General features: G+C 45.6%; 1 protein-coding gene across 1 annotated transcript in view; it reads left to right on the top strand.

Moving 5' to 3' along the window:
- GPR39 (G protein-coupled receptor 39) overlaps window positions 1-12,745 on the top strand; it is an 88,368-nt gene extending 75,623 nt beyond the window's left edge. Inside the window, exon 2 of the mRNA XM_064156108.1 lies at window positions 12,630-12,745. Within this exon, the coding sequence (XP_064012178.1) occupies window positions 12,630-12,673 (44 nt within the window). The 3' untranslated portion in view covers window positions 12,674-12,745. The remainder of the gene's footprint in view (window positions 1-12,629) is intronic.
- Window positions 12,746-13,037: the final 292 nt, after the last annotated feature.

Raw genomic sequence — 13,037 nt, 5'->3', positions numbered from 1 at the left:
TTAACATCTTCATAGATGATCTGGATGAGGGCATGGAGTCAGTCATCAGCAAGTTTGCAGATGACACTAAGCTGGGGGCAGATGTGGCTGGGTTGGAGGGCAGAAGGGCTCTGCAGCGGGACCTTGACCACCTGTACAGATGGGCAGAGTCCAATGGGATGGGGTTCAATAGCTCCAAGTGCAGGGTGCTGCACTTTGGCCACAACAACCCCATGCAGAGATACAGGCTGGGGTCGGAGTGGCTGGAGAGCAGCCAGACAGAGAGGGATCTGGGGGTGCTGATTGATACCCGCCTGAACATGAGCCAGCAGTGTGCCCAGGTGGCCAAGAGAGCCAGTGGCATCCTGGCCTGCATCAGGAATGGTGTGGTCAGCAGGAGCAGGGAGGTCATTCTGCCCCTGTACTCTGCACTGGTTAGACCACACCTTGAGTACTGTGTTCAGTTCTGGGCCCCCCAGTTTAGGAGGGACATTGAGATGCTTGAGCGTGTCCAGAGAAGGGCGACGAGGCTGGGGAGAGGCCTTGAGCACAGCCCTACGAGGAGAGGCTGAGGGAGCTGGGATTGTTTAGCCTGGAGAAGAGGAGGCTCAGGGGTGACCTTATTGCTGTCTACAACTGCCTGAGAGGTGGTTGTGGCCAGGAGGAGGTTGCTCTCTTCTCTCAGGTGGCCAGCGCCAGAACAAGAGGACACAGCCTCAGGCTACGCCAGGGGAAATTTAGGCTGGAGGTGAGGAGAAAGTTCTTCACTGAGAGAGTCATTGGACACTGGAATGGGCTGCCTGGGGAGGTGGTGGAGTCGCCGTCCCTGGAGCTGTTCAAGGCAGGATTGGACGTGGCACTTGGTGCCATGGTCTAGCCATGAGCTCTGTGGTAAAGGGTTGGACTTGATGATCTGTGAGGTCTCTTCCAACCTTGGTGATACTGAGATACTGTGATAAACATAACCACATCTTAAAAACACCTTTCCCTCACCCCTGCCCTCTTCCTGGGCTCATGTCTGCTCAGTCCTCTATCTTCTCCCCCTTAGCAGTACAGGGGAACAGGGCCACTGTTGGCCTGTCCACGTGTTGTTTCTGCCATTTCTTCCCCCTTAGGGGGAAAGCTCTTCACAGTCCTCCCCTGCTGCAAGCCTCTCACTGATGGACCACTTCAGCATGGGCTTCACTCAGGGTCGCTGACTTCTTTGTGTACAGTTTCCTGCTCCAGCATGGAGGTTTCCACTGGCTGCAGGTGGGTTTCCTATCCTCCATTGATCTCTGAGAGGCTTAGTCTGCCAACTGACCATGGGCCAAAGGGGAATGGCTGCTCCAATGCTTCTCTTACTCCTTTCTCACTCACCTGGGTATCAGCATGGGTTGTCTATCTCATGTCCCACTCTTCTCCAAAACAAAGAATCTTGCCCAATGCATTTTTCACCCCTCTTAAACATGTTGCCACAGCAACACTGATTGGGTTAACTTTGGCAAGAGCCAGGTCTGATTTGAAGGTGGGGGAGCTTCTGGAAGCTTCTTAAAGGAACCATGACCCCCACCCCTGCTACCAGGGCCCTGCTAAACACAAACTCAGCACAACAGAATATTGTTGAAGATAAATGGCAGAGCCATGGTTATGACCTAGTCTGAATTTCCAGGTTATTGGCTATTTTGAGGTCGAGTCTCTCTGACTACATGAGAAATTTTCTCTGTAACTGGATGGTCATTCCCTGGAGAAAGTTTTGTTTGAAGACATGCATATATTTCTGTAACAATTTTGGTTTAGCACGTATTTTTCCCAAAGCTAGGAGTGTAGAAAACAAACCCCAGCTAGAGAATCCTCTGGAGTTCTGGGCCCAGAGGGACCTAGGTTATTTTCAGAAAATATGGACCTGTTTAATTTGATTTTTACATTATTATACTTCACAAAACTTGCTTTGTTGCTTACTTGGTTGCTTATGAATTTGAAATACCCCTGAGAAAAGGGAGGAGGAAAAAAACCCTGAACAGCCTCAAAGAAACAGTGTATAGGAAACAAATAATACTTCTGATGGTGGTGATTTTAAAGATGTTACCCATGAATTGCAGCATTCTGGTGCCCTTCACATTTATGGGGCTGCATTACTAACAAGAGGAGTCAGAGAAGAAGTAGAGGAAGTCCAAACAAGCAGCTCACTCTGCTATCACTGTGCCAGTCCTTCACCTTCATGTCTTCCAGTATGATCCCCTTAAGTGCAGAATAGCAAATATCCCCCAGTGTGCAAGGAGGTCTCCAAACTCATTAAACCTTTCATTCAGTTCTTGTTCCTGGCCTGAAGGTTACAGCATTATTTTTTTTCTGGGGCCACTGAAGGCCTCTTCAGTTACAAGTACTGGAAGAAATCTTGGAGTTCATTTAAATAGCACATAATCCTTTTGACTTGATCTCTGTCTGACTTCATTTGACTTAGATTTACCTTTATTTTTGTTAAAGATAGCTATGTTAAAGGCTACAAGTATTAAACAAGAGAAAAGAGAAAGCAACAGGAGGCAAAGGGTTACTGAGGATCTGTAAAACTCAGAAAGGCAGTTTCTTCTTTTTTTCCCTTTCTTCCCCCTCTTTTTTCCCTTTCTTCCCCCTCTTTTTTCCCTTTCTTCCCCCCCCCTTTTTTCCTTTTCTTCCCCCCCTTTTTCCCCTTTCTTGCCCCCTTTTTTCCCCTTCTTCCCCCTTTTTTCCCCTTCTTCCCCCTTTTTCCCCTTTCTTCCCCCCTTTTCCCCCTTTCTTTCCCCCCTTTTCCCCCTTTCTTTCCCCCCTTTTCCCCCTTTCTTTCCCCTCTTTTTCCCCTTTCTTTCCCCCCTTTTCCCCCTTTCTTTCCCCCCTTTTTCCCTTCTTTCCCCCCTTTTTCCCCTTTCTTTCCCCCCTTTTTCCCTTCTTTCCCCCCTTTTTCCCCTTTCTTTCCCCCCTTTTTCCCCTTTCTTTCCCCCCTTTTTCCCCTTTCTTTCCCCCCTTTTTCCCCTTTCTTTCCCCCCTTTTTCCCCTTTCTTTCCCCCCTTTTTCCCATTTCTGTCCCCCCTTTTTCCCATTTCTGTCCCCCCTTTTTCCCCTTTCTGTCCCCCCTTTTTCCCCTTTCTTTCCTACCTTTTTCCCCTTTCTGTCCCCCCTTTTTACCCTTTCTGTCCCCCCCTTTTCCCCTTTCTTTCCCCCCTTTTTCCCCTTTCTTTCCCCCCTTTTTCCCCTTTCTGTCCCCCCTTTTTCCCCTTTCTGTCCCCCCCTTTTCCCCTTTCTTTCCCTCCTTTTTTTTTGTTTTCTCTTGCTTAGAGGTAAAACAGCAACAAGAGATAAATTAGATGGATTCCTTGAAGTTTCATCATACTCCTCCATTGAGTAAGAAGCATGTTACAGGAATCTGGCTCACAGAACAAGGCCTATGGAGAGCTGTGAAAATGAGGTACAAATAAATACAGGTGGTAGTCACAACCTAGCTGAAAACTATCTTTATGTTTTCTTAGACAGTGCAGTGCAGATGATAATGTTCATAAAGATTGGAGGCTTTAATGGATGATTTCCACTGCATCCTTCGATGTTGATAACAATCAACATCCTTTTATGTTTCATAATATAGAAACAACAGCAACAAGCTGATGAGGCCTGAGCCACAGGGCTATGCCAGTCTTCCTCCTCCTTGCAGCTTGAATCTCATCCTGGCCTGCATCAGGAACAGTGTGGCCAATAGGACAAGGGAGGTTATTCTTCCCCTGTACTCAGCACTGGTCAGGCCACACCTTGAGTACTGTGCCCAGTTCTGGGCTCTTCAATTCAAGAGAGATGTTGAGATACTGGAAAGTGTCCAGAGAAGGGCAATGAAGCTGGTGAGAGGCCTGGAACACAAACCCTATGAGGAGAGGCTGAGGGAGCTGGGGGTGTTTAGCTTGGAGAAGAGGAGGCTCAGGTGTGACCTTATCGCTGTCTACAACTACCCGAAGGGACATTGTAGCCAGGTGGGGGTTGGTCTCTTCTCCCAGGCAACCAGCCATAGAACAAGGGGACACAGTCTCAAGTTATGCTAGGGGAGGTGTAGGCTGGATGTTAGGAGGAAGTTGTTGCCAGAGAGAGTGATTGGCATTGGAATGGGCTGCCCAGGGAGGTGGTGGAGTCACCATCCCTGGAGGTGTTCAAGCAAAGCCTGGCTGAGGCACTTAGTGCCATGGTCCAGTTGAGTGGCTAGGGCTGGGTGCTAGGTTGGCCTGGATGATCTTGGAGGTCTCTTCCAACCTGGTTGATTCTATGATTCTGTGATCTCATCTTAGTGATGACTGCTTTCTTGTTAGCTCAGAATTACCCATAGATGTGTAAGTTTGGTGTCCTCAGCAAAGCGATGTGAGCTGGAGACCCTTCAATTAAGTGAAAGAAACTTGTACTTCAGCCACTCTAGAGCCACTACCATACCATACAATGAAGAAAAGCCTTTCTTTTCAGTGAGGCTTGGAAAAAGCTGGCACTGTATTTTGTGAAGCCCTGGAGATCAGGGGCTCTCTGAAATTCTCCTCCTTAGGGCATTATTGAGAAAGGAAAAACTTTGTCTTGGATCATCAAGGGATGGAGTCCATAGACATGACCCCATCTTATTTTAGACTAGGGAGTCAAGGTAATCCCATGGTGTCCCATGTGATCCCATGTCCATGACATGACCCACTGTGCTACAGCTGAGCACCTGAGCCTGGAGGGGATTTGCAGCTGTTGTGTGGCACTGGCATTGAGTATTCCAGGCTTGAGAGACCTTCATAACTTTCACCTGCCCCAGGTCTTTTTTAGTAAGAGTCTGCCAACCATAATCTTGGGATTATTTTTAAATTATTATTTAAATAGAGCACTTGATTCTCATACCAAGAAAATAGAGGTATCCTTGGCAAGTATGTCTAGTGTAAGCTCATGAATTTCACAGGGCAGAACTGCAGATGAAATCTGTAGCTACAGGGACTTCTTTCAGGCTTCTTAGAAATGAGTCAAATGTGATCCATGATGGGAAGCTGAGGAAATGAACACATTTTATATCAGAGGAGTTTCCTCTGGAACAAAAGCTTTTTGTGGCAGTGGACTTTTCTCTGGAATGTGGTAAGGACTGTGGGGAACTGAAAGGGACTTCAGTGGAAGTGATGTCAGACAAACACAGGGGCCATGTGGTTTGATTGCACGAGGGTATCAGAATAGTCTCCTTATTTATCCCAGCATAATGAAAGTGGAGAGGAGATGTGAATTGCTGCATATAAATACAGCAGAGATGTAAATACCAGGGAGGGAAAGGAGCTAGTTCAGTTAGAGGACAGTGCTGGCACAAGAACAAATTGGTAATAAACTGGCCTGTGAATAAATTTCAGATGGAAATTAGAAGCAGCTTTTTAATCAGCAAAAAGGTGAGGTTCTGGAAAAGCCTTTCACTGGGATTTAGAGGGTGAAAACCTAACTAGTTTGCAGATGGATCTTAATCAGTCTATTAAAGGGATTGCGTGATGTGGTTGTCTCCAATATCAAGGGACTGGGCTCCTTGACCTATACATCCCTTTAGTGATATGTTCCTACTTATTATATTTAGTAATTCTCTCTGAATTGCTGAAGTGCACTGAGGACAGGGAAATGCTGTATTCTTCTGATACAGTGTTGTTTTTCAAGAAGCATATCAAAGTGTAAATGTGCAGGGATAAGGATTGTGCTGGGCAACTTTTTATTTAACCACGTTTAAAATGAAACCTGGGGACTAAATGGCTTTAGTCACTCAGAGGACATTGGCCATATCTCTCCCCACTCCATAACTAATCTCATTTCTGAAACTTGTGCTTCCAAAAAATATTGGCTACTTAGGATTGGAAGTATTAGAGGATATATAATATTCAAGGTTACTGTATGATTAAGGACAGCAAGCTGCCATCGTATATACTAGGTGTTAGCACAGCCTTGTCCACAAAAGGACCTGAAACTAATCATTACTGCTTGCTACTTGCCATAGTGGTAAACACTTCAAGCAACCGAGAAAGCAATTTCTTACTTAGAAATTGTGTTACCCTTTTGCCTTTGAAAACCTAGGACCATCACTTCCAAGTCCCTCCCTTCTGATTGATTGATTGACAGTTGCAATGGAAAAAGCAGTTGGCTACTAAAAAAGCACAATACCACTCTTTACTCTTGTACTTGGGAGTGTGAGTATTAAAATTAATCTTGTGAGACTAATTGAATGTGATAGACATCTGCCACTGATAGGAGAGGAAAGACCTCCATTCTCAGCTGGGTCAAAACCAACACCTTGCAAAAAGTGATTCTTTTTCCTTCATTCATCATCTCTCAATTCACAACAATAGCTAAATAAAAGAAAACAAATCCTGGGTTTTTTTAGTCTGCATTCTGAAATGCTGAAAAGTACATCAACAGCCTTGCTCTTCTGGCCACACCTTGAGTACTGTGTCCAGTTCTGGGCTCCTCAATTCAAGAGAGATGTTGAGGTGCTGGAACGTGTCCAGAGAGGGCAACAAGGTTGGTGAAAGGCCTGGAGCACAAACCCTAAGAGGAGAGGCTAAGGGAGCTGAGGGTGTTTAGCCTGGAGAAGAGGAGGCTCGGGGTGACCTCATTGCTGTCTACATCTACCTGAAGGGAGGTTGTAGCCAGGTAGGGGTTGGTCTCTTCTCCCAGGCAAGCAGCAACAGAACAAAGGGACACAGTCTCAAGTTGTGCCAGGGAAAGCATAGGCTGGATGTTAGGAGGAAGTTGTTGCCAGAGAGCGTGATTTCCCATTGGAATGGGCTGCCCAGGGAGGTGGTGGAATCACCATCCCTGGGGGTGTTGAAGAAAAGCCTGGCTGAGGCACTTAGTGCCATGGTCTAGTTGACTGGCTAGGGCTGGGTGCTAGGTTGGACTGGATGATCTTGGAGGTCTCTTCCAACCTGGTTGATTCTATGATTCTAAGGCCAAGAGGTCTCAGAAATTAAGTCAAACTATGATGAATATACTTTAATGCTGAAATGCCAGCAATTATTACTGTGTAAGCATTATAAACAACTAGTCTGAGGGAATAATTTGTTTTGCATTGAACAGAGAACCTTAGTTGTGATTGTCAGCAGAATCTGATCCTGGTCCCAAAACTCATTTTTATTTCAGTAAAGGTGTAATAAGCAGATCAAAGAATGTGAGAGAAGAAAGAAATCTAAATACAACCACACATATGCTCAGAAAATAGCTTCTGCATAAAGGATGTGCAATCATACAATGAAATTTATGTAGGTTTTAGAAGACTTGTGCATTTTATTCACAGTTGTGTGTCTCAAAGGTTTGAACACTGGATTCTGCTTTGCACTCTGGTGCAGTGGGAAGGACAGTGTGGCACTGAGCTGCTTATGTTGGCAGGTATAAAAGTGAAGGTCTCATTCTTGCAAGTTGGACTTATTTTGTGGCCCCAGTTGATAACTGTCTGAAATTTTGATAGAGCTCTGATGCATCACATTTGTGACGTGTCTGCCATTTGTCTCTGCATACAGTGCAGCTGTTCTGCACGTGTGTTGTGGAGGGGGGAGGTTTCTTATTCCTTCCTTATTAGGGGAAGGTGAGAAATTAATTTGAGGCAGTATTAATTTTTTATAAAATTATTTATTAAAATTAATATTTACAATTTTGTACCACCCCCAACCACTATGTAATTAAGTTCTTTTGTGCAAAGTTATGAAAACAGTTAGGATATGATATATTTGCAGGGATTGGATTATTAATTATCAAATTATCAACTATAGACAGAGAGAAAGATTCCCTTAGGCTTAATGCCTCTTAACAACTATACTGTCTGCCCAGTAGGGGCTGAAAGCTGTGTGTGCTCTAAGACAGAGATAACTTATTTTACAAAGGAATTAAAGCTTACTTAGGTGTGTTGCTCTTAAGTATTAATCATTAATCACCCTCCCGGGATTGTGTCACAGCGTGTGCCCAGTGTTCAGGTCTTGGTGAGGCTGGAATCTGTCCCGGCTTGCAGGTGAATGCTAAGTGTTCCCAGTCTCTGGGGTAAACAGGATTTCTCTGACCTTCTCTCCTGGTGTGAAGTGGTCTCTGCCTCGGTGCTGCTGCTTCTTCTGGATGCTGGGTGTCCAGGGATGGTCAGCTGGCAGGATTTCCAGGTGCAGGAGGAGGATTTGTCCGTGCAGCTTCTGGCACGGTCTTCTCACAGCTAGCAGGCTGTGTTTGTGGGTTTACAGACAATCTGGAAGGTCTGCTGATCCTGGTTCTTCAGGCTTACAGGGCAGCAGGCATGCAATATATGCCAGACTGCAGGGAGACTTGAGCTCCATAGATAAATGCAGGATAGCAAGCCAGTATGTATGGCTGCTCTAGGCTTAGGCAGGGGGCTCTCGGCTCCCCAGATATGTACCAAATGCAGGCGTGAATGCGCTCTGCTTCTCAGAGGGTATGCAGACAGCTTAACTGTGCCTTGAGATCAATGCAAGAGGGCTGAGCCTCAGTAAAGTATGCAAGTGAGGCCCTGATCTTGTGTCTAGGCCATGCAAGCAGGTCAGGGCAGCTATGTGCTGCTATATGGATCAGAGCTGAGCTTGAACAGCTAAGTCTGAACCTCTGAACACTCTGAACAGGTGGTGCTCCTTTGCACCCCTCTTTATAGACTCTGAGCCGAGATTCGTGGCTCGTTTGGCCATCTACAGTGACCAATCAGGTTAGCAGTAAGCCCAAACCTTACCTTAATAGGCAGTAGCTGTTTGCCTGGACCCTCCCAAATAGGGGATCACCTGGGTGGACACCAGGGGTACACAGACTGGGCGTGTGTGTGTTACACAACCTGTTTGCTGCCATGGGTCCTGGCAGAAAAAACATGTCCAGGCATGTAGAGGCATCGGGAGGCCTCAGTTTTGGGGCTGCTGCCTCTCCACCACAGCGTGTGAAAAGGTTGCTGTTTTGGGGCTGTATCTGCAATACATTCATGCTCAGAGCACTACGAATTAGCAGTTTCATCACTAGGAAGAAGGTGGTAATCTACTGTCAGAGTACCTTGAATCAGTAGGTCTCCTGCAATGACTGGAGATTAGCCCCAGATTTCCATATGTTCTAGTCCCTTTAGCCAAGGCAGTGTTTACTGATACTGGAGTCCGTTTTCCTTCTAGCCAAGGGAGAAGTGTTAGGAGGGAAAATCCTAATTAAATGGTGTTTTGCAAACTTAACATCTGGAGTGCTTTTCCATCTGATACTCTTAGTCTCTGAACTACATGGCCAACTTCTCCATCAAATTCAGTTTGTTGTGCATGATATGCAAATCAGGATTTTATTTGTTTTCTTTTTAAAATCTCCATTTTTCCAAGGGAAGAAAGGAAATACAGCCTGAGGCATGCTTTGGACTCAGACTGGAAAGTAATCTCTCAAACTGTAAACACTTCTAAAAAACGTAGGTACAACTCATTTCATTCTCTACCAGACCAAATTAATGCATTTTGAGTGTTTCTGTTTGCTGATGCCAGTAACGCTCGGGTCATTTAGTATCTACTCTGTGCCCTTTACAGCAACAATAAACTGAGCTGTGTAAGAGCCCAGCTGAGGGATTTTGACACAAGAAGTTATTTCTGAAAAACATGATGTTGGACTAATGTACCATGGTGCGTTCTCCTGCAGCAGTGGATTTTCCCTGTCCTCTGTCAGAGGCTTGTTAGGAAAGGGCAGCGAGTGGGTTTCAAAGCTGTGCTTTACAAGTGCTATGGGATAGGCACTGCTTCAGGAGAGGATGTAAAGAGGGTACCATAGTGTGCTGGTTTGAAGCTAGCTAGCATGTTTTGGTGCAAAGAATTAGATTACAGGCTGTGGAAGGAAAACAATGGTGATGTCTACTTCCCTCATAGGCTTGCTGAGAGGTATAAGAATCAAAACATAGATAAGGCTACTTCTCCTGCTGGGGAGCTCCAAGCTGCATCTCTCTGTAACTTATCTGCCATTTCTGTGATTAATCCACTTTGCTTCCTAACCCCCTGGCCGCACCTTCATTCTTCCTTGGGACTGGGGTAAGGTTGAGAGGGGTAGGGGGAAGGTGAAGGGGCAGTTGGGAGCCCCTCCTGGGGACTCAGGTTTCTGGGAGGGCTGTTGTGTTTCTGTATTACCTTCTACCTTGTGTATTTCTGTCTATAACTGTATATACTGTAAATATCTGCATGTATATTGAGCTAAGCTGTAAATAATAAGCTTCATTCAATTTCCAGAGCTGGCTGAGTCTAGTCTGGGTGATTTCCAAAGCATGCGGGGGGGCGGGTAACACCCAAACCATCACACAAAGGGACCACAGCGCCCACCATGTGAGATGCTCTGCTCCAGGTGACATTCCAAAGTCTGGAAAATTGTGAATAATGTTTGAGGCTTTATTGGGCTTTTGATTTTCAAACTGAGAAGGAACAGAGAGGAGCAGAGATTTCAACAGGGCACAGGTCTCTGGAAATGAGTGCTTGAAGATGTTCAGCAAATGTTGTGAAGCTGTCCTTGGAGGCACTATCCTCTGGGTTGCTCTTGCTCTAGTTAAATTCTAGTTCCCTTATTTGTTCTGCTTTCATTTCAGTGGTAAAGAGCAGCACTGCAGCTTATAGCAGCCCTGGTCGTGTAACCAGGTGTCATGCTGTAGGTACATAGCTGCTCACATTCCTTTTTAAAATTCTTCTAAATGCTGCCAAAAAAACCCTTCTGTAGGGGTGTGGAAGTTTTCTAGAGTAAGCTGAGCTCAGTTTTGCAGATGTTCAGAGAGTGAGGAGACTCCTGGGACAGAGCATGAATTACTAATTAAAATCAAGAAGAGTGTAAGAAAACTGATGTCTTATCTGCTAGTGAGGAGTCAATGCTGGGTGGTATAAGCTATGTCCTATCTTGGCATTTGTGATGGTTTGGGCTCTTACCCACCCCCTCACACTTTTGGAATTGCCCCAGCTAACTCAGACAGCCTCTGGGAATATAAATGAAGCTATTTATTTTACAGCAGCAAATATACAGGCAGCTATTTACAATATATACAGTTATATACAATTATATACAGACATATACAAAGGATAAACAATACAAAAGCACAACTCCTCTCCCAGAAACCTGAGTCCCCAGGAGGGGCTCTCAAACCACCCCAACACCTCCCCTTGCCCTCTCAACCTTACCCCAGTTCTCAGGAAGAAGAGAGGTGCAGCCAAGAGGTTAGGGAGCAGGGTTAGTGGGAGCAAGGTTAATGAGATGTGACCAGGTCTGAAGGCAAAGGCAGAAGTGAAAGACAAAATGGAGAATGTTTTACTTCTTCTTCCCACTGCCCGTTATCTAGTTCTTTTACCAAAACATTCTAGCTTGCTTCTAACTAGCACAGCATCCCTTCTCTTATTTGGTGTAAGGGTGAGATGTTCATCTCAGCAGACTGGAATAAAGGTCCCTTGAGCGCTTTGGGTGGATGCAAACAAAGTAGAGCAACATTTGCTAAGTCTGAAGAAGAAACAAGCACAGTGAGTGCTGTATACTGCGAGCTCAGGTCAGTCCCAGGCATTCAGCGAGGACGGAGCCCAGGCTGCAGGCAGGGCAGGAGGCTGAGCTGTGAGCAGGGAGATCACCAATGAGGCAACAGTGTCTGAAAAAGATCAGGAAAAGAGGATGTGGTGAAAGCAGGACTTCGATTTTTACTCTAGCCAAACCACTCACAAGCTGACAGCTGGGCATCCAGGGGAATGTCATGGAGACAGGCTGAGCGTCTTGCTGGGACACATTGAGACAGGTCTGCAATGGAGAGGCAGATCTAAGTTGTCAGCATGGAAATGGCAGCTGAATTTGTGCTGGCAGCAGAAGGGGGACCCAGCACTGATCTGTGTAATCCTACAGGAAGGAGAGTGAGGAATTAATTGTTCCAGTGATTAAATAAAGCGGAATAAAGAAAATCAAAGAGGCTGAGCTACTCGGGGATGTGGAATAATTTCCATTTAGCAAGTCTGTAAGATTGTTAATATTAATTTTGCATTTTAAGAGTTTTTTTCCTGCAAATGCATGCTCCAGATAACCAGCAGCTTTACACTGGCTAGAAGGACTTAACATCCAAAAAGAATGTCCTAACCTGAAAATCCACTCTGCAACAGCCAAAAAGTATTGGTTTCCCATCATCAGTGAACCCCAAATGGGACATTTAGAAGTGCTATGGGCAAAACTTCAAAACAGAACTACAGAGCAAATGTTTACAGCACTCTGATTTGTGGGGACTAGCTCTGATGATCATTTATCTTCAGCTCAATTGTGCGAGGGTGCCCATAGCAAACTTGGTGCCTGGCTATGCCCCTGCAGTAATGGAGATTTTCTTTTCATACAGTGGAAGCTAGAGAAGTGTAGTGTGGTTGGTAAAACACTCAGCCATCACTCTGCTGCAAGTAGTGCAGTCAAACATCAAAGCCTACAGATGTATTAACGGGCAGGCAAAGATCAAGGAGTGTTGGCAGAGCAAATCGTGTGGTGGCAGCTGTACACAAGCAGGCAAGCTGCTCCTCTCAAAGCTGCAATCTAAAAATGGGAGAAATGCCCCTGCACTGACAGGAGGTATATTTGTCACCGTTCAGTAACGTGATGTGGCTTTTAGCACTGGCATATTGTGTTTGCAGCTCTTCAAAATCCTATGCCTTGCCTTAGGTGTTCTTTCCCTCTGCCTGTACTCACAGATCCCTGTTTGTCAAGCGGAACAGTGTGTGCTGGTGTGTGCTGAGCTTCTCCATCCTCTAGCTGAGTGCTAAACCCCATGCTCGACTTCCACAACAGCTGTCAGGCTGATACACAATAAAGAACCAATGTACATGACAAGGAGAGGGAGTGCTGTGATGTCTGTGAGTGGTTTTTCCAGGGAACTAAAATTCCTGGGCAAACAAGTGGCCAGACATGCTGAATTGAGCCTGTCCATAGGCAAGATTCCTTGCTGAGCTGTAGCTTCCTGATGCTGGGAGGTGTGTGTGGGGGTGTGGAATTTGCCTCATAAACCTCTTCTTGTAATGCTTGGCTTCAGATTTTTAAAAACTTTTGGAGTAACCTGTGTTAGCTGCATGTTGTTAAAGCCAGTTAATGCAGAGGGCTTG

This window comes from Pogoniulus pusillus, chromosome 2, assembly GCF_015220805.1.
Source record: "Pogoniulus pusillus isolate bPogPus1 chromosome 2, bPogPus1.pri, whole genome shotgun sequence".
NCBI lineage: Eukaryota > Metazoa > Chordata > Aves > Piciformes > Lybiidae > Pogoniulus > Pogoniulus pusillus.
The sequence above is the reverse complement of the archived record's forward strand: the minus strand, read 5'-3'. Positions and strand labels throughout refer to the sequence as shown.